Consider the following 20,571-nt stretch of genomic DNA (forward strand, 5'->3'; position numbering starts at 1 on the left):
CCCTATATTTTTTTGACCTTGTCTTTAACTTGTATGTTTTAATTAAAATATTGGTAGGCAAAGTGGAGAAATATCAGTTGTTCCAAACCACTGCAGCCAGCGATGGAATTTCGAATCTCGTGGTGGATCAGCTTTGCTAAAACAGTCACTACAACTGTTCTTTTCCAGGTATGTCTTCGACTGTGTTAGAGCACCATGAAGCAGAAAGAGTTTTGAGCAAAGGCAACAGAAGACTAACAGGTGTCTCTTTTTCTCACGGCAATTATAGAATTAAAGAAGTGAATTTTCAAGCTTCATCTGCTTCCATTTTTCTCCGGGAGTTGATGGCAGTTTGTTGGAGACCACTTCCTTTTCACTTTTATTTTTCTCCAGTTTTAGAGGCAATGGTGACTGACTTGTCTGTGGTTTACTACAGGCACTCCACGGCTCATAAAATTGGTCGTCATCGTAGAAACTTCTTGACTGTGGTGAATAAAATCAGAGCCGAGTTTCATCTTAACCATGAAGTCAAGGCCATACAAGTGAAATACTCCTGAAGACGAGTCAAAACCTAACAAAAGCTTTTCCCGAAAGTACGCTAGCTCTATAGAATGTTTTTGTCACCAAACTAAACGCAACCTCAAGATCACGTATAAATCCTATCGTCGATTTTAGCTACGATACCGCGTTGATATAAACCAGTATGCTTAACGCGACCACGCAGCGTGTTGCATGAAGCCAACAATATTATTTGCATATTGTACTGCATTTATTTTGGTGGAAAGCAAAAATATATTGACGACTTTTTTTTTTATCTTTTTTTGTATTCTACGGGGTTTTTTTTATTTACATACCGATTTTGACCTGGTCGAAAGCAAACACGAGAGTCCTGAAATCCTACACATTTATCGTTTTTCAGTTCAGAGTAGCACGAACGAAAACTTCAGCTTATAGGTATTTACGTGTTCGGTGTATAGAACTTTAATCTTCTTTATGTCCAATAGGTCATCAGTGGACAATGTACAAGTTGCACAAAGGAGAGATCAGCTTCGCTCAGAAGTGTTGTCTCCGCTGAAATTGGGCCGTAACGCTGAAAACGGACACCGAAAATACAGGTAACAGAGACAAAGCCCTTTGATAGACGTACCTCTGCGTGCAAAAAATATGCCCGATCAGATTCTCTTGGCTGTCTCATCTCTCTAGAGTTAAAGCCGCACATATAATATATATACAGGTGGATAAGCCATGAGGGTCAATGGCCAGCCATACTTGATACGACTCTGCAATTTTGACCTGACTTGAAACTATGTACAGTAAGTGATTGATGGTACTCAAGATATGTGGAATGATTTCCACCGTAAAAAGTACAAATGTATATAGTACATATCCCTGTATACAACAGACAACATGGGTTACTCTGGTGTAGTGAACCTAGGGGCCGATTCCAGGAAGCCCTTTCTGACTTCATTCAAAATTTAAAACTGTATGATGCTTTGTTTTTAGCAATGGATGTTGAAATTTTGAGAAATTTGTTTTAAGACAACATTGATGAGAGGGCAAAATTTATAAATGAGTTTTAACTGTTAAGTGTATAGGTTTAAGTTCCATGTGATTTTTATTTACATATATCACTTTTCCTTTGGGTGATACTCGCGAAAGGCCCACTCAAGAATTCATGAAATCGCACACTATCAACTAAATAACATAAAAAGTAGGAACAATAATTTATTGATTCTCCAAAATACTTTATCCTGAATGAGCTGCACAATATCAGACAAGGTACAGTTAACTGAAAACATAACGACTAGCTGAAAACCACTTTTCTGGAAGAAAGAAGACTTATCATAACCAAGCCGTGTATCACGGAACATTGAAATCAAAACGCACTCTTGCAGCAGGCAACGAAGACGAAACCTTTCCAGAGACATACTCGATGCGCCGGCAACAATTTTACCTGATCGGATTTTAGCCCTCAGATGCCTCTCATCTCCAGGACTGAAGCTATATATGCTTGGAAAGCAGGAGAGTCACTGTCCTGTACGGGTGTATATACCGTGGATGTTTAACAGGCTGCATGAGATTTTAGCCTGCCATTTAAACAGTCAAGTCAGATTTTTCTTAAGAGTCGGTTTGTGAAGTGATGTGCTTAGCGTTGGATTTATACAAATTCACTCTTGAAAATTGTGAAATAACAGACTGGTTAAAGTGAACATAAAGTCTGCCACTATACATTCACAGAAAAAATGATACAGGACATAGTTATGACAGAAAAATATGTAAAAAAATTCTGTAAAGTTTTGAAAGCCGAAAAGATGAAGTTCAGCACTGGGGATGTGGCACTAACGGACAATTCACTCCGAGTAGTCCTGTTGAAGAAACCCTTATGAACTTGGCCAATCACTAGCACTGAAAGCGTAACGTGATAACTGGCTGTTACGTCAAAAACTTATAAGCTCTCGAGTGTCAGTGTGGTTTCTTACAGTGGATAAACAGATATCGATGCAATAAACTGGATTTTGTGGTTAGTTTAAGTGTTTAACTAATGCATTTTGGACCACACATTTCTGTGCACGGAAGTGAGAACGGCTGCCTACGTCACAATGCGTACATGGTGTGCAGGATTCTGCAGTAACTCCTCAAGGTGAGCTGGCAAGCAAACCGCCTTGGGAGAATCATAACTTGAAGAAAAATATTGTGACTTTGCATTATTTTTCCTCGGCAAAGTCAGATTTATTGCGAAAACATCTTCACCAATTCTGAATGAAACGGTCTGTTATCAATCAGAAGGCCCTGCTATGTTTGGTAAATTCTCTGAAGTTGGCGCAGTCAGCTAGGCCAAATGCCTACACCCATGCAGGAGGAAGACGAAAAAGGACGCTAAAACACGACGCTTGTGTCCACAAACATCGCCCTGACCGAACGTCAAACTAAAAGAAGTATCGGCCCTTTGAACACGGAGCAGAGCTGATAGCCTTTGGTTATGTATCAGGCGTTTCTGTTTGTATTTTCTCATTGTCACATTGTTTAATAGCGATGCTACGGTAGATCTCCTAGGTTTAGTGACGTTTCCACTCTAGACAGTTATTACATGGCAAAATGGCGTCACCAAATGAGTGGCTAGGTACTGACGATTGTTTGCTATTTATTTTGTTGATAAGCGTGTAGAATTTTTAAGTATTTTTAAAACATTTCTGGAATAGTATTTTAGTAATTAATTCAGCTTTCGTGGCTGACTTTATGTTTACATTAAGTAATCCTTTAACTTGGAACTATAAAGGCCTCTTTCATAAACTCTAATGTGAAAGTGAAAAATCGCGATGACGCCACGCTATTTCCTTTGCATGTGACATCTTTGGTAACTTCACAAAGACCAAAGACTATTGAGATCATGCCATCTCTAACAAAGAACAAAAAAACAACAACAACAATGACGATGACTTAGATAACTCATAACTGTATGGGTTCTTCAAAAATATATAAATATTACAAAAGTGCACAGATTCTGTAGGCCCTGTAGGTAATATTGCATATGTCCATTACAGTATCTAGAACCAATCGTGTCTCTGACTATGTAGTACTTATACTTTCTATACATGTCACCTCGCAAACGCAGTAAGAGTCGTTCTCTAATCTCATACTTCAGTAGACACACCCAGACTTTCCCCTTAAAGTGCTATATTTATAATGTGTACGTGCATTAGCCTTGCTATTGATATAGTCTCTCTTCTATCATAAGCTGAACTCCCCAATTCCCATGCTCTATCTCTAGCGAGACCATTGTATATCTACAGTAGGCCTTACTGAAGATAGGTATGCCGGATATATATATATATATATACATAAGACAGACTGAAACTCTAATCTGTCATACACTGCACGCATCACATACTCATGCTTTTGGAGAAAATGTCAAGATCCTTATCAAGATGGACGTGTACATGGATAGGGGTCAAAAGCGTGAATGTCCTTGTCCGAAGAAGTGACGGTTTGGTCATTTGGTCCACTACCAACTTAAGAAAGACATATATTTAGGATCTGTATATCTTGTGTATGCAGTGTGGCTTTTTCCACCCGTTTGTCACTCGTCTTAAGGGTGTTTAATCGCCCTCATTATGGCCGTTTTATGGCCCTGTCTTCAATACCTCTTTCCTTCAGCTCTAAAATATGTGGCATCGAGTTGGCACTAGGTCGAGTTCTGGATCTGAAGACCAAAGGGTCAATCCTTAAACGCTGGGAAGTTTATTACATTATACGTTGTTAAATATTGCAGAGCACAGTAGATAAACATAGGCCTATACTAATGCTGAACTTACATGCTCATATACTTTAGTTTCTGGCGCTCCAATCTTAAAGCTTTTTTTTTTCTTTCTCAAAATCTATGCATGGTTTTAGTTGATCGCATATATTTTATCCGTGTAATAATATACCCTGTGCTACTCTGGTGAAATCCATTTATTTTCTAAATTTAATTATAATGGTGGCTATAATGTTAAACATGAAAGGCTTAGCCTATATATATAGTGGAATTTGTAGGGTGTATCAGTGGAAGCCATTATATTGCATATTGTTATGACTGAGACAGTTTTCCGCGAACTGGCGCCCATATAGCTTTTAACAGCTCAGTTCCAACTTCTCACAGTGACTTTGTCGTACTAAAGTCATTCATATCTTTAAAACAATGTTTGTGGTTAACTGTTACAGAAGTTAAAATTGTGATATATTTTGCCTTCACCAAACACCATCAAGGAGGTGTTCACAATTTTAACTTCGAGGGAAAAAAAAAAGTTAGATAAATCTAAACATATTTTCATATATACTTTGATCGGAAATCGCTTTGCGGCATACGTAGGTCGAGTGCTGTATACTTTTATATTCTCTGTTGATCTGAGAACAGTCGCATGACTGCCATTTTATAAATGGTCAACTGCGCTTCAAATTTAGCCCACTGGTAATGTCTGTGCAAGGGAATTTCACCAAGCAGTCACCGCAGTCTTGGCTTTCAAAGGTATAGATAAGCATGCATGTACAGGTTCCCAGCTGCCACAATCGTGCAGATTAGTTCGTTTTAACCTATATGCGATGCGATGGTTATGAAATGCTGCATGCATGCAGTCAAATGAAGACACGTGACTAGTGACTTTAGACATTCGATTCTGGAGAATCGTCGCTGAGTCTTTTTTTCTCCGAGATCAGGTCCGAGCTGTCGTCGTCGATGATTCGAATTTTCGTTTTAGCCGCTTCATATTTCCGGTCGTCATAATCGCTGGATAACATACAGGCTCTGGCTTTCTTCCACGAAGAGTTGGCAGCGAAGACGTTATCATAGATTAGCCCAGCTACTACACCACCTGCCAGGGGACCCAACCAATACACCTGTAGTGGAAACAAAGTCTCGAATTACATATACATGTATAACGATGTCACTTTATGCATTGTCTTTGTCCATGAATTACATATGACTCCAGGCGCACGTGGGGAGGTCATCCAACAATCTGAGCTGCCGATCGTGGTGCGTTTCCCCAATCCCAGTTTCCTCCCACAATAATGCTTGTTTTCTACTTTATATTAATAAAATATATAAAGCTTATATTGTCTGGTTTTTCAACCGTGCATATTGTATAATGTTGCGTACAACGACGTCACATGTATTTATTTTTACTTAAATAATCACCTGTAGATACAACTCGCTTAACACCGGTGGTATTGGACATGAAGCGAAACAGGGTATAGATCTGACATTTGAGTACACTCCTTAAGGTGGAAAAATACCAAATTAATGCGTAAAGATATTTATATGCATATAGTTTTCACTGATCTTGCTGATTAGGATTATGATAATTTTGAATAATCTTTGGTTTGGTTTTAATTTATAATTTGGCGTCACAACACGAAATAGATATATTCTATGCTCATGAGAGTGATATTTTGTCAGACTCGTGTCAATATACTTATATTAGGTCTATCATACGTTATCGATAATACCGATTACAATTGTTTGCATATCAACTTAACACCTCTGTTTATAGGACTGCTTGTTATGGAAATACAATATTAATATATGATCTATTTGTTTAATGCAAATGAGTGAACAATTGTTTATTGTGTGAAGGTCGATGATACAGGAACAGTAATATATTCATGCACTAATGACAATAATGACTGTATACCCAATGATGGTCCCACGTTCCCATTATGGTGGGCGGCCCGAAGCTCCTAGCTGGGTTCATACTGGATCCTGTATAACGGATCTGCAACAAAACAAAAAAAACATTCTAGTTTTTTTTTCCCTAAAGACCGCAGGAAGGTTATGGGTCACAGAAAGCGAGCTGACTACTGGTCAAAACTAAACAGTCTCACGCTAGGTACATTCAAGTACGCTGCAAGGCCTTATGGTGAATACTAGTATACGATTTATACAATGTGAACTGCTTCTATTCGAAACGCCGTTTAAACGTTTCACCCACGTATTTTGAGCTGCATATAATATTTGTTTTGCACATCGAGTTCACGGACACAAAAAAACAGTCGCATATAAACTTCATACTCATGGCATCATTTATGAGTAGACATATCAGACATATATAGTTGTATATATTGATGCAATAAAAATAAAACATAAAAAAACAACAGAAAAGTGTCGGCGATATCAGAACAGTCAAAGAAACCTACAGGACAAAACTAGGTAAATATACCGTAACCTACATTACACAATCACTCGCCAGGTATATGGTCAAACACACATGCTTCTGATCGACATGCCTTAGAGGATATCTTTTATACGTCGTACCTTTGTAAGTTATTATACGAAATCTGTAGATTTGAACTGTGACTGTGTATAAAGTGTGTTTGCACATCGTCGCACGGCCACAAAACCCATCCATAGGCCTATAGACTACTATCACACAGCAGCGCTTATCAGTAGGCCCTATATATCAGAATTTATGTTGGTGTGTATCCTAACGTAATAAAAAACAGAAGGTGCATGCCACGTAATATGAGTCACTGAACATCAGTGTTTTCTCCGTTGTTTGATATACAGACACCACATTGTCATTTATACAGTCTGTACCTAGTTGGCGTGGGCATGAACACGAAAAAAATATGTTCAAATTTCCACAATCGTAAACCTATTGTTCGAAGAAATTGCTCATTGTTTTGTCCCGTTAAACTGTCTTTGTAAAACGCAATAAGATGATTGTTGGCTGTTTACCTAAGAGGAATCTGTTTTTAATGAAATCAATTTGTAAATGGTCTCATTGTATAATTTTAGTATTGCTCAAACGTAAAGAATGCCAACAGAAACAAAAGAACTATAGTAGGCTAAGGATCCAGCCACCAGCTGAAAGCAGTTTGAGCATGTTTGAGCAGTGCGCGTATTTCACGATTATCGTATCAAATGAAGGGCCATGTGTAAGTCTATTTCAAATTACTTCTACATAGTTATCGTATAATTATATATTCTCTTGACAGTTATAGTTTCGGGATACAGTACAGATTTAATAATACGTACATTTATACGACCATAGTTTTCGTACAGCGAGTGCGCCGTTTACGTTTTGTTATATAATGGTGTGGACATGTTTACATTTTCCAAAACAACAGACACTGGTGTTGAAAGATTTGGTATCAACATCAATGAGAAATGTATGCTCGCATACTTGTACTAGTACAGAGCACTCTTATGAACCATATAGCATTAAAATATATTTGCGCCATCTCACGTTACACGTTTCACACCTATATACAGTTTGACTAGTAAACAGTTTGAGATGTGCATACAGTTCACCATGAACTGACGCCGCTATATTTGTATATCCGGTGACCTGAGTATGCATCGGTTGCAGTGACACAAAATCTACAAAAATATTCCATTTATTTTTTTTTGTTTAGTTGTGCTCCCTGTGGTGAAATGGCCACGCAATCTCATTATAGATTGAATATAATTTTAACCAATGAAACACTTTTGTATACGAGCCTACGTCATGCGAATATTAGAATAATGGTACTTTTTTGGCCTCTATTTTTGCGCTTTCGATCCTGTTATAGATAGTGCCGGAGCTATACAACCTTGCCCCACCGGATTTTATGCCCAGCTGTGCTGCGTATGTATGCTTGGGTTTATACGTCGTCACCTTATACGTTGGTGTATATATACTGTGTATTCTTGAGGAAGGGCGAGTCCATGCTGCCAAAGTTACTGAAAACACCTGAAGTGACTCCCTACCCAGTCGAATTATACTGACACTGGGCCAACTTGTCCTGTTTTCTTGCTCTAACCTGCAAGGGCCAAGCGATTGCGCCACAAGTCCCATTTTCAATGCTGTTCAATTGATCAATTATAAATGTATGTGATAGTTCTTCGATATATAGCATATATGAATATTACTGATGTTCCCTGATGAGAAGGGAACTTATACTGAAGAAATAGCTGCGCTATACATACAGCGCTTCTTGAGTAACTCAAGGGATAGCGGTCTTATCATTTGGCGGGTCGTGCGCAAAATCTCAACATTTCGGCGTACACAGCCATGTTTTATTATATTATTTTTCATCCATGGACGGCGTTGTTTATGGGCATAGTTCGTGCAATGAATAATTCATGGATATTTTCCACTCAACAACAACTCAAAAAAAAAAGCAACTAATTTTATATAACTGAGTGGTTATCTTTAACCTTATTAATGTAGCCTGTATGCTTGCATGTCCTTGTCATCTCTACATTCTGTGTTTACGGTGTATAGATGCGCATCTGTATCTATGTACGTACATATTCAACCTTTGTGACCTTTAACGTTCTGGTTATCCAGTACAGCCTAACGATCCGTGCTTTTAATCATACGAACTGTTTTACTTAATTAGTTTATACTATTAGCTCACCAAAAGTCACGCAGTAAGGTTGTGTTTACTTTCAGATTATTATAAATGTCACACTAATAGCTTAACAAAGAAGCGTATTAATCAACCAGACAATACAGAGTGCATGTACATATATACAAGTGTTTTGTATATAAATGATAAATGAATTTCTGAACGTTGTTATTTAGATAATAACCCAACTGGCTTGGGAACAAAACCTCAGTTGACCTGCTGTGACCTTAAAAGTTAAGTTAAATTTATTTTTCTACGTAGTTTATCATGAGATGTTTCTTACGTTGTTAGATTTGTAATAGTTACAATAACTTTTTGACAAAATAATGGGTTAATTAAATCATTTAAAATTGACAAATATACTTCACCTATTTTGAACACAGCCATGCATTTAAAGCCAATTACAACACAAAACCCATACCCCAAATGTATTACAGCCAATTACCACACAAAATCCATCTTTTAAATGTATTACAGCCAATTACCACACAAAACCCATCTTCTACATGTATTACAGCCAATTACCACACAAAAATCCATACATAAATAATAAAATAAATAATCAGATATTAACATCAATATCCATGCAATTTCTGCATCGTACAGAAAACATCGTCTATGTCAAACGTCAACAAACATTACCATGAGTGAGTGAGTGCTTAGGAACATTACCATGAAGTAAAGGTATAAGGGTGTTAAATTTTCATCCTAATTTAAACTAAAAACACAAATTTAATAGAGTCTGTCTCCTGTGAGTGTCTTTTTACGCCCCATGCATGTAATATTGAAAACAAAGATGTTTATAAGCCCCTATTACATACATATAGCCTCTGGATGAGCGGAATGAAACTGAGCTACGTGACGCACAACGCCAAAGTTCGCGAACGTTCCATGTATATACCTACAAATACGAGTGAAAGAGTAATAAGGAAACATAGAATAAAGTCATTTGATAGAGTACCCTTGAAAAACTAGTTTCTTAATAAAACATTTGTGACGTAGATTGAAGTCATCACATAACTGATGGGATCCATGAAGACATCTATATAGGTATAGTTTGTATATGCCGTATAAAACATGTAGGCCCTGCAGGTATTTGCTGTCTACGTATAAGAAAAAAAAACTATGCAGTAAAAACTGAAATTAGCCCTGTTATATGATATAAAAGTGACGCGGAAGGCGGACATTATATACATGTATGTACATAGCCAATAAGTCACCAAACTTTGAAAGAGAATTGACGCGCTTCAAAGTTATAACCTTACGTCCGCTTTTGTGTATATGCCGGTATAGTCGCATTTATTTATGATAGAGGAATGTTAAAAATATAAGCAGTTGTGGAACAGAGGAGGGCGGGGGGGGGGGGGGGTGAGGGGTAAAGGGAACAATCTGTACACTTCTGGGGGGGGAAATGTCGTCAATGATAAGAATTTCTCCGTATTTCAGGTATAAATATCATCGACAAGTCAATGAAGATTGAAATTTGCGAATTATGCTAACCTTAATATTGAGATGAACTCAAGACGCCCTTTTGACTTCTGACATTAAGGCACAGTTGGCCTGGTGTAGTGCTCACCGAAAAAATAATGACGGAATTCGGGCAGTTAAATCTCGGAAAAGAATGGTAGTATGAAAACTCCTACGTGGATAAGCCTATGTACGATACGTTTCCTTTAGCGTGAAGCTCTTATGTTGCCTGTACGTTTTGGCTGTTAAGAAAAATCCAAATAATTTAACACCTGAGATTTTATTAAAATACATATTTAATCCAAAGTGACATGACTTTTCAGACAGTCTAAACTGTTGTTAACAACTCGAACAGGCACCCAACAGTCAACAATAACACCAGTTTTACGCCTGTGAAATGAATGAAACATACATCCTACTGTACAGTGTGAGTAAATGGCGAGTTGACTTAACCGCCAAATACCGCGTGCATGAAGCTCTGAACTTTGTGTGATACGTAAAACTATATGCACAACGCATGAACAATTACGATAATGGGTCTCGAGCATAAAGGAAAGGCTTTAAGTTTATGTGACATTACCTGTCACCCCTTCTTTTCACGGGCTAGATCACCATTAGGTCAGTGACATCGTTACGTCGTCTTAATACCTTACCTGTCTCAAGTATACGAAGAATGTCTGCCAGGCAGGGTAATACTCTGAGGAGGGTAATACTCTGTACACATTTATGGTTGGTTTTTCGATATACACTTTCCTGACATTTTGTCTACACATTACTTTACGTATTTATTTAGTGCTTTACGCCGCACTCGAGAATATTTCAGCACTATGGCGGGAGTAAGCCGGGCAGACGTGATTTGTGGGTGACTGCATTGCATACTTAAACTGTAAAATTTAAAAGTAAAATTTTATATTTTAGTTATATTTATATTTACAACCTATATTAATTCTTAAAAAAAGCCACAGTACGATTTCCAGGCTGAAGCTGGAGTACTTTCCCAAAATACGAACTACATGTTAACCAAATGTAAGTAACAGATTATATACTTGAGAATGCTGAAAGGATGAGATAGCTATATAAAAGATTGTAAAAGCTTGAAGACTACAAGGAAATAACTGAATGCACTCCGCGTATTTTACTCCAACCTATACAGACCCCGTGTAGCTTAACCTGCGCACTCAACACCCCCCACCCGCCCGACACGTTATAAATTCATGCGAATACACGCTGATTATGCGAAATTTGATTAATGAATACTTTAATCTCATAATGTCAGCAGATTACGTGCATGTAATTATTTTTAATGAAATAATCCAATCATTCGTATGATGTACTAATACTTTCATTTTAAAACCTTCCCTTAATTACGCATTACGGATGAAGTACATTATATATATATACGGACTTATATATCTATTGCCGTGAAGAGCGGTGGATATCATAATTACCAGAATATACAAATTGTTCTGGTTTTTTTTTACAACAGCTTGATTCAGATGAATTACTTTGATCTACATGTCATGTCATTCTAGACCGCGATATACACAGCAGATCCGACATTCCAATGGATGTAAGGATACAAGGAGATATCAGAATTTGCACTTATACAGAGGTGATCGCTTCAGAAGCCTTAATCACATATCTCTACAGACAGATGCGTTTTTCTGTACTTACATGCTGGTGACTTGCTCTTTATCAATCGGTATACCACTTTATTTTTATCATATGTATATACACAATATGTCTGCAAGAGTTGCAAGCTATTTTCAGCGTATAATACAGATATAATGCGGATTCAAAGTTATAATATGCACGTCCCTGAACTGACCGTAAGCCGACCAGTGTTTCAATGTTCAAAATAGTAATCAGGGAATTGAACACAATTTTTGGACAGATCAATCTTAATATTTCCGATCAGGCAAGGGCATTTAGCATTAGTTCTTTTAATCAAGCGTTCTTTGCACTACTTCAAAGTACTACTTCTGCAAGACTTGATCTATGTAAATTTTGACATGTTCCCCTTGAATTTTCTCTTCATCTATGCCATTATGATACTATTCCATAGACAAAAAGTCTTCCTCATGAGTACACATGTAGCTTGTTTTTCAGGAGTAAATTACTGCACAGTGCCAGCAATCAAAGGACGGTGTAGGGATGGAGGGTACAGGTGGTCGTGCTAATTAGAACATATATCTGTGGAAATACAAAGAAAGCAGAAATGCAAACCGTCCACCAAGATACGTGCCCTTCATACCAGACCCTGAAAACCTAGGCTGGAATGTGCATGTATAGCTTCAACCCAATTTGGAGAAAGTATTTGATATTTTGAAAGTATTATCTTAACCTGTCAAGAGAACTATAACTGATGTCCTGTTGAGTTTTTCTCAGCAACGTATACCTTCAGGGCAAAGTTAATATCACCTCTGGATATCTCATTTATGTTCGAGTCAAATATGCTTAGCAAAGGAATTATGATCAAGAACTTCCGAATGTTTCATTTATGTATTATTTAGGTATAACTGCTTCTCAAAGGTAATACCATCAGGAATTTCGTGATGTCTTGTCATTGTTTATGTCTGATACAAGAATATAGCCGCTTCGCAAAGGTAATATTACCAGGAACTTCGCTCTGTCCTTATTTATGTCTGATACAAGCATACCTACCCCACAAAAGTAATATCTTCAAAAACTTCGTGATGTCTTATTTACGGCTGATACAGGCTTATAGCTGCTTCGCAAAGGTAATATCTGCAGGATCTTCGTGATGTCTTATTTACGGCTGATACAGGCGTATAGCTGCTTCGCAAAGGTAATATCTGCAAGATCTTCGTGATATCTTATTTGTGGCTGATACAAGCGTATATCTGCTTCGCAAAGGTAATAGCATCAGGAACATCAGGATGTCACATTTGTGTCTGATACAAGCATACCTGCTTCACAAAGGTATCAGGTCATCAAGAACTTAGAAGCCTATATACCCGTTTCAAATACGTTGCATGTTTGATCACATTAATTCATGGCACGATGTTGAAAACACGCAGTCTATTTGCAAACTGTTGCAATGACCTTTTATCGGTTAGTTTAGGCTTCGGGAACAGATTTCTCAAACTGCAAAAGTGAGAACTGAGATTTTTTTTTACAAATTAATTGGAATCGATTTCAAGATGATTTACATCTTCAAACTGCAAAGATTCTTTGTTACTCAATGCTAAAGCAATGTAGACTTCAACTCAACGGCAAAGGCCTACGACCTCCAAATAAAGAAACCGAATATATTATATACGGAACTATTTCAGCGTATTCGAAATTCAAGACGCAATACAACGCACATAAAATACAAGAGAATGTAATGATTTCCGTGAAAGTTAGTTAAGCAATCAAGCCACACACACACACACACACACACACACACACACACACACACACACACACACACACATATATATATATATATGAAAGAAAAAATACATAGCTGCAAGTGTTTGGCAAAAGAACACTGATCTTCTTGAGATATCCGCATTTGCGTTTGTGAGAGATCTTGTCATTCTCCTCCCTGTATGCATATAAACTATGATTTAAGTTTTGGGTGCATATGGGGTTTTGGCAGGAAGATGGCGACTGCATGGATGCATGATATGTATATGCGGCAGAGCGCAGATTGCCGCGCAATGACGAGCTGGGCCAGAGTTGGGTTGTCAATTGTTCTCTTGTAATATGTACATTGGTTTGACATTGCCATTTGTCCCACAATCGCAAAATGTAGGAAGGAACACAGAACATAATACAGCTTTGGTCCGTTAATTGGCGTCCATGATATCCAGTTTCTATTTAAAGCTAAAGCATAAAAACCGTACATTTTTTTTTGTGATTGGTGTTTTACGCCGTACTCAAGAATATTTCACTTATACGACGGCGGCCAGCATTATGGTGGGCGGAAACCAGACAGAGCCCGGGGGAAATCCACGACCATCCGCAGGTTGCTGGTAGACCCCACATACGGCCGGAGAGGAAGCCAGCATGAGCTGGACTTGAACTCACGGCGAGCGCATTGGTGAGAGACTCCTGGTTCATTACGCTGCACTAGCGCGCTAACCAACTGGCCGTACAATAATTTAACCGACATTTAGAACACTTTCTGCAGTGTAATTAGCTCTATAGTATATGACCAGCTGTTTTTCGTTGTGACCAGATACACCATTTACAATGATCTCGTCGCTGATTTGCTTAAATTTACGGTCATGCGTGTGTGTGTGTGTTTTTTTTAAAATCCAGTATATAGGTCAGGTGTTTGAAATAATACTTACAAAAATAGCACATTTTCATTTCTTTAACTATTTTTTTAATGTGTCTGTTGCTTCTCACATGAAAGTGTTTCTCCGTCTTCGATTCATGCCTAAAATTCACCAAGCAACTTTACGTACTGGATGCAATCATGCCTCCATGTGAGCGGTGGGAGCGGGAAGGGTGTGTTAATTTTCTTTGATCTTTGATATCTCCAACATATTCGACAGAACATGACCCAAGGGTCTTATGGCTGAACAGATGGTATATAGCTGGTAACCTAATCGTACAAGTTAAGGCAGTAATTGTTGATATCTCTACGATACATGACTGAATATTAAGCGTTCGCCTCTCAGCTCATCTGGCTATATATACATACATAAGGAAACTCGGAGAATGAACACTTTCCCATGTGCAGGGTTGTCTATACATATATACCCGCATTGTCAAGTCATTTGACTGTTACCTATCTGAAGGAGTGTCCGAGTAGGCGTGCGACTCGGTGCATTGACCTGCTATATACTACACACGTACTGCATGTATTTAACTGACATAGTTTTTCCGGACGACAGCGTAACTTGTGAATTCGACACTTTGGCCGGGTGTTCATCTCCTCTTTATATATGCCTTTAAATGATCACCCCTAAGGTATTTTAAATAACATCCGGCTTTCTGCCTTTTTTTCTGATGACTTCAGAAAACCTGAAATGACTGTAAGTATTAATAAAGGCTTCACGCTGATAAAGTTCAAACCGCAGGCTACATCGCAATTTACACTAACGAACAACAGCAAGGAAAATTTCTGTATGAATCACCAGGTATATATGTCTGACAAAAATGAATCCGTCGATTTTTGGAGTAAATTAATCATCTTTTTTTTTTATAAATTTCTGCTAGATTGCCCGCAAATCACAAACCCATTTGATTATTTGCAGTTCCTCCTCGTGGTATAATGTTTACCAAAGTTGAATGACGTTTAAATGAAAATGAAACGAATGAAAAACCAATATCAACTGCAAAAAATGGTATTGAAAGATACATTTACTTAATATATATTTATTTTAATGGAGTTTAAAGCTGGATAATCAAGAATTTTTAGTTTGACACCAAATGATTTTTTTTTTTTTTTTTTTTTTTTTGATTGGTGTTTTACGCCGTACTCAAGAATATTTCACTTATACGACGGCGGCCAGCATTATGGTGGGTGGAAACCGGGCAGAGCCCGGCGGAAACCCACGACCATCCGCAGGTTGCTGGCAGACCTTCCCACGTACGGTTGACACCAAATGCGGCGAGAAGAAAACATTAGATGAGTCAGGCGGAAAGAGTATGATATCTTCGCTATGAGATGATGCATGAGAGATTCCATGTTTTATTTCAAACTGATTAAGAAAAGTTAGTCATGCTTGGCTGAAGATCATGTTCTAAATAAATACGTGGTCCTTCCAGACGTTAGCACGACTTTACTGACAAAGAACGACACACTATAATAAATTTGAGAACTTGCTCACGCAACTTCTCAAAAGGTCATGCACATGGTACACTATATCCAATTTGGTTTTCATCAAATAACTTTTTATAAACACCTTTGAAAAATTTCCAAACGCAGACAGGATCAAGTTTAGAAAACGATGTTGATCTAATTTCGAGTTTTGTATACGTGTGTGTGGCATTCTTTTGGGCGAGATCAGGCTTTACTCCAGCAGGTTGTGTGGTGTGACAGCGTCTACTAAGTGGTCACCCACATATGGTATGAGATATAAGCATAAAACGTGAACTCATTAGAAATAAAACACATTGTGCAGAATCCAAATTGTGTGTACCGAGCTCATGTGTGTACTGAGCTCTTGACTATTTTTTTCTTTCTTTCATGCGGACCACCACTGGAAATGGTACACGGCTGCTCCATCTTCACAAGCTATGTCCACATTGTCGGTTTAAATACATGGTGATTTATACACCATGTCATTGTGAAGATGGGCTTTCCAAGGTTAGTGATGACAATCTTGATATTGATTGTTCAAAGCTTTATCTGTTTATTACTGACAGCTGTGTAATATATATCAGGGTCAGGAAAGTGCTGGTATATACGAACAAATGGGGGCACACGAGCTCGGTTCATAGTGTCTAGCGATAAACACAGGTATGCAGAGCGCGCGTGCGAAGACAAGGCTCAAAGGTAAATGTATATATACTATACTCTCTGCTATAGTGATCGATATATGCATCTAAATAAACGTGTGGCGAACAAACACAGATTGTGTGACGGGTTCTTATAGCCTGTGAGGACCGGGTACTTATAGCCTAGGTTTTCTTGCGGCTATAATGTGGCTGTAGTGTGAGAGTTAGTTTAAGTTAATGTCAATAGTTTTGTATTAAACTCACATAAAATACGTCAGCTATTGAATGTGTAAACACAATCCTAGGCATCTAGTCTCTATCGTAAAGAGCGTTCATACATAGACTGATTTATGATCTCTCAGACGAAAGAAGACAAAAATAAAAGTATTAAAAAATATCAGGGTGTTTGTCTTGCTTATCAACGACGACAAAAGAAGAAACTCTACAGCGAAGCTGGGAAATAGTATTACGTCACACGATACATGAGGGTGACGAGAATTAAGTGGGAAGCCGTCAAGCATGTGGCCACAAATAAAAATGAAACAAAAAGAAATGAAGATTGAGGTGAAAACGGGTGGGTTGACATTTAAATGCTTTTTTACAAACCTTTGTGTGTTATTTATGTAACACGTATGTATAAGATGGAGGAAGGTATAAAGAATTGTCTGCCTGGAATAATGTTTGGAACGTCTGTAAAGGAATAACGTCATACGCTTGACAGACCGTCACCCACGCTTGTTGACTATCGTATTAATTTTCACTTGATTTATAACATGCAGGGAATATCGTCAATAAAGGACGTTTTGCGCAACTCAGGTGCTGTATTTTAATTTCATCGTGTCAAAAGTACCACCAAAAAAGCCCTGACAAAAGCTGTAATTAGTTTGATATGCTCATTATGTTGTAATTTTATGCAGCACTTGAAAATACAGCTATCGTGTTACGGTGGTTAGGTTTTGAAACGAGGACACCGGAATGGCGAGAGCCTCACCGCGCCTCACCAGATACCTGACAAACCTCCTGACGTAAGGCCGCATGCAACCAAACCTGCGCAATAATGGGCCGATTCAATAATGTCAACTAAAATCCTCCTCACAATGCTTTGCATTTTGTACTGCAAGTTGAAGTTTTAATACATTTGTCTTGAAACGGCATTATGAGGGGATCCAAATTTTAATTTATAGGGCCCTCGAATAAGATAAAAAATCGTATATTGAAAGTTGTGTTAAGTCAGAAATGGCTTTGTTGGATCGGGCACCTGGGGTCAGTTTCATGAAGCTTACTTAGTGTTAAGCTGCCCTTAGCTAATTGCATTTTATATCTCTACAACATACGTTGTCATGGTAGATAAGGGTTTACTTAGCTAAGTGAGCTTCATGAAACCGGCCCCAGGATTTGACTGTGCACGTGACTGGTCAAGCGCTGCTTTTTACAATGGACATACAGGGGAATCCGTTGGATAGATCGGTCAGAAAGGCTTTTCCAAGCAATAGCTAGTTTATTCGTTAAAGGAAAATACAGTGCAAACTTTAAACGTCTGCGAAAACGTAATTCAATCTCATATAAATCTTCTTATTTGACTGGTCATTAACCTGGTACGTCGGAATTTTTTACATTATCGTGTGGAGGAAACCTATACATCTACTGTGGTACAGACATACAATAAAAATCATCCCCCATAGGTTGTATGTACCTTGAAACATGTTCACTACATGGGTATATGCCTGCACTACACCTGATAGTTTTTGTTTCACTCTAATTTATATATAAAGTAGTATTACTTACGGCAGCGAGATGACAGGCTGTGACAGACAGACCGATGGTTAGAGGGGCAGAACCCGCCAAGTCGGTTCGCCGACTATCGCAAGACGCAAACACCGTTAGCACCAGTACAAACGTGATGAGGAATTCTATGCCGACACCTTGTGCGGGGGTGATGAGAGGGCTAACAATTGTGGACCCGAGGGAGCCGGAGTATGGGGTAGGTGTTACCGCTTTGAGAACCCCCGCCCCAAGAATCGCTCCGGCACATTGGGCGATCACGTAAAAGAATCCTCGCGCCAAACTAATTTTGCGAGTGACGCACATGGCGGCCGTGACGGCGGGGTTGATGTGACCGCCGCTGACGTGACCAATGCACCAGACCATGGTGGCAACGATCAGGCCGAAAGACAAGGCGATCTGCACCACTGACGGATTCTTCAGCTCCTCACTGACGTCCGATCTGTATGAACCGTTAAGAGGTGCTTCGGCAGCCGCCCAACCTGTGCAGGAACCGCACCCGACGAATACAAGAAAAATCACCCCGACCATTTCGGCCATGACCGCTTTCCAGAAGCGGAGGGAGCGGATATCGTCCAGGCTGGTCAGCATTCTGAGTGTCCGGAGAAGATGACTGGACCCTGAGCGTCCCTCTGGGGGCGCCTTGTGACTCTTCAACAGGGAGGTGTCTGGAGAGCTCATACAGACACCCTATCGATCATCAGAGGTGTCCCACAACTGCTTCCTCCAACTGCACACCGAGAGTCAGACTGGTAACGCTGGTATTCACTAACGTCACCACAGTCTACATGTAAGTAGTTACGCTGGTAGGATAATTGACAGGTATACTCACTGAACCCTGGCCTACCGGCATAGACGACACTTGATAAGTTGTGTCAGCTGACATGTGCTATGTGTAGTCCCTATATCCGGAAACACTTTACGCACGCTCTAACAGACCTATAGCATTTGTCCAGTTACGCCTTCATGTCAACCTCCCTTTTAAACGGTTTCTTACAGTACGTCGGTTATAGTGTCGAGATCACGTGACTCCATTAGTCAGCATACCATGGATGCAACGAAGCTAATTACTCTCACAGACGTTATGTGCGGATGGATTGTCACGCTTGTGCAACTTCACCATCATGGTTACGCTCCACCGCACTATAGAGGAGTAAACATCTGCCGCCCGATCTTCGCACATACGTTACCTTGGCCAGGTGAGACGTACCACGCCTGTTTTCATCCGCCACCATTCGCTTTCTGACTGATAACAAAGTCCCATCACGTCGGGTTGTAGACTTCCTGAAGTTAACAAACTTTATATGGATGCCTCGTCATGAATAGAGTCAATTGGCGGTCAATTTTTTTTACCTTTCAAAAGGCTAATTAAAGCTAACATTCTTGTCCCCAGGGACTTGTTCATACGGCTACATATATATGTAGCCGTTTTAACACTTGTCCTAATTTTACTTCACAGACCACACAGCATTTATTATACCTTACGATCAGCAAGCCATGAAGTGAAGGCGAGTTTATCATGTCGAGGGTGAGACGCAACGAGAACCACTTTCACTTTTCCGGACATTCTTTAGCGTGTAAATATTACTGAATATCTCAGTGAGGTTGGCATCAAAACAGGCACCCGGTTTTTCAAAAGTGTTTTTTTTTCCCCAAGGAATAAAGTTCGATATTAGTCTGGACTGGACTTACTTTGTAATGTGCAGTATATATCAGGAATGATATAATGGTTTCAGTGTATGAGATCCGTTTCACGGTACACTATAGTGACCAACTGGCCCTAGGTATACTGTACTCCATCCCCTGTGCGTGAGAAGGCTCGACGACGCACTGGGTTTCATGCGGTGCACTCGTTATAGACATTAGCCTACTCCTCCAATGCACAGTTTCAAACTGTTTGTTTGCGTTTCGCCTCCATTTTTGCTGCCGTCTGTTCACTCTAAGTGCACTTGACATGAATAAAAACTGGATGTGACGTAATCCGGCCTATAACCTTATAAACCTCGACCATGAGGCGAACCTTACAGTTCTACCATTTGCCTACTCACCTTTGATGGCGAAAAACCGCAAATT

General features: G+C 39.1%; 1 protein-coding gene across 1 annotated transcript; it reads right to left on the bottom strand.

Moving 5' to 3' along the window:
* Nucleotides 1-3,417: 3,417 nt before the first annotated feature.
* Nucleotides 3,418-19,948, bottom strand: LOC135474709 (aquaporin AQPAe.a-like). Its single transcript, XM_064754272.1, has 3 exons — nt 18,502-19,948; nt 6,147-6,227; nt 3,418-5,352 (listed from the first exon to the last, which is right to left on the bottom strand). Exons 1-3 carry the CDS (start codon nt 19,177-19,179, stop codon nt 5,119-5,121), a joined length of 993 nt encoding a protein of 330 aa, XP_064610342.1. The 5' UTR covers nt 19,180-19,948; the 3' UTR covers nt 3,418-5,118.
* Nucleotides 19,949-20,571: the final 623 nt, after the last annotated feature.

Source organism: Liolophura sinensis, chromosome 9 (assembly GCF_032854445.1).
Source record: "Liolophura sinensis isolate JHLJ2023 chromosome 9, CUHK_Ljap_v2, whole genome shotgun sequence".
NCBI lineage: Eukaryota > Metazoa > Mollusca > Polyplacophora > Chitonida > Chitonidae > Liolophura > Liolophura sinensis.

What these genes read in the sequence shown, in the direction of transcription:
- LOC135474709 (XM_064754272.1), bottom strand. Translation starts at nt 19,179, where the DNA reads ATGAGCTCTCCAGACACCTCCCTGTTGAAGAGTCACAAGGCGCCCCCA. An exon ending in CAGCCTGTCATCTCGCTGCC is followed by an intron (nt 6,228 to 18,501) that starts GTAAGTAATACT and finishes GTTTTGTTGCAG; the next exon opens with ATCCGTTATACAGGATCCAG. An exon ending in GAACGTGGGACCATCATTGG is followed by an intron (nt 5,353 to 6,146) that starts GTATACAGTCAT and finishes TTTCCACTACAG; the next exon opens with GTGTATTGGTTGGGTCCCCT.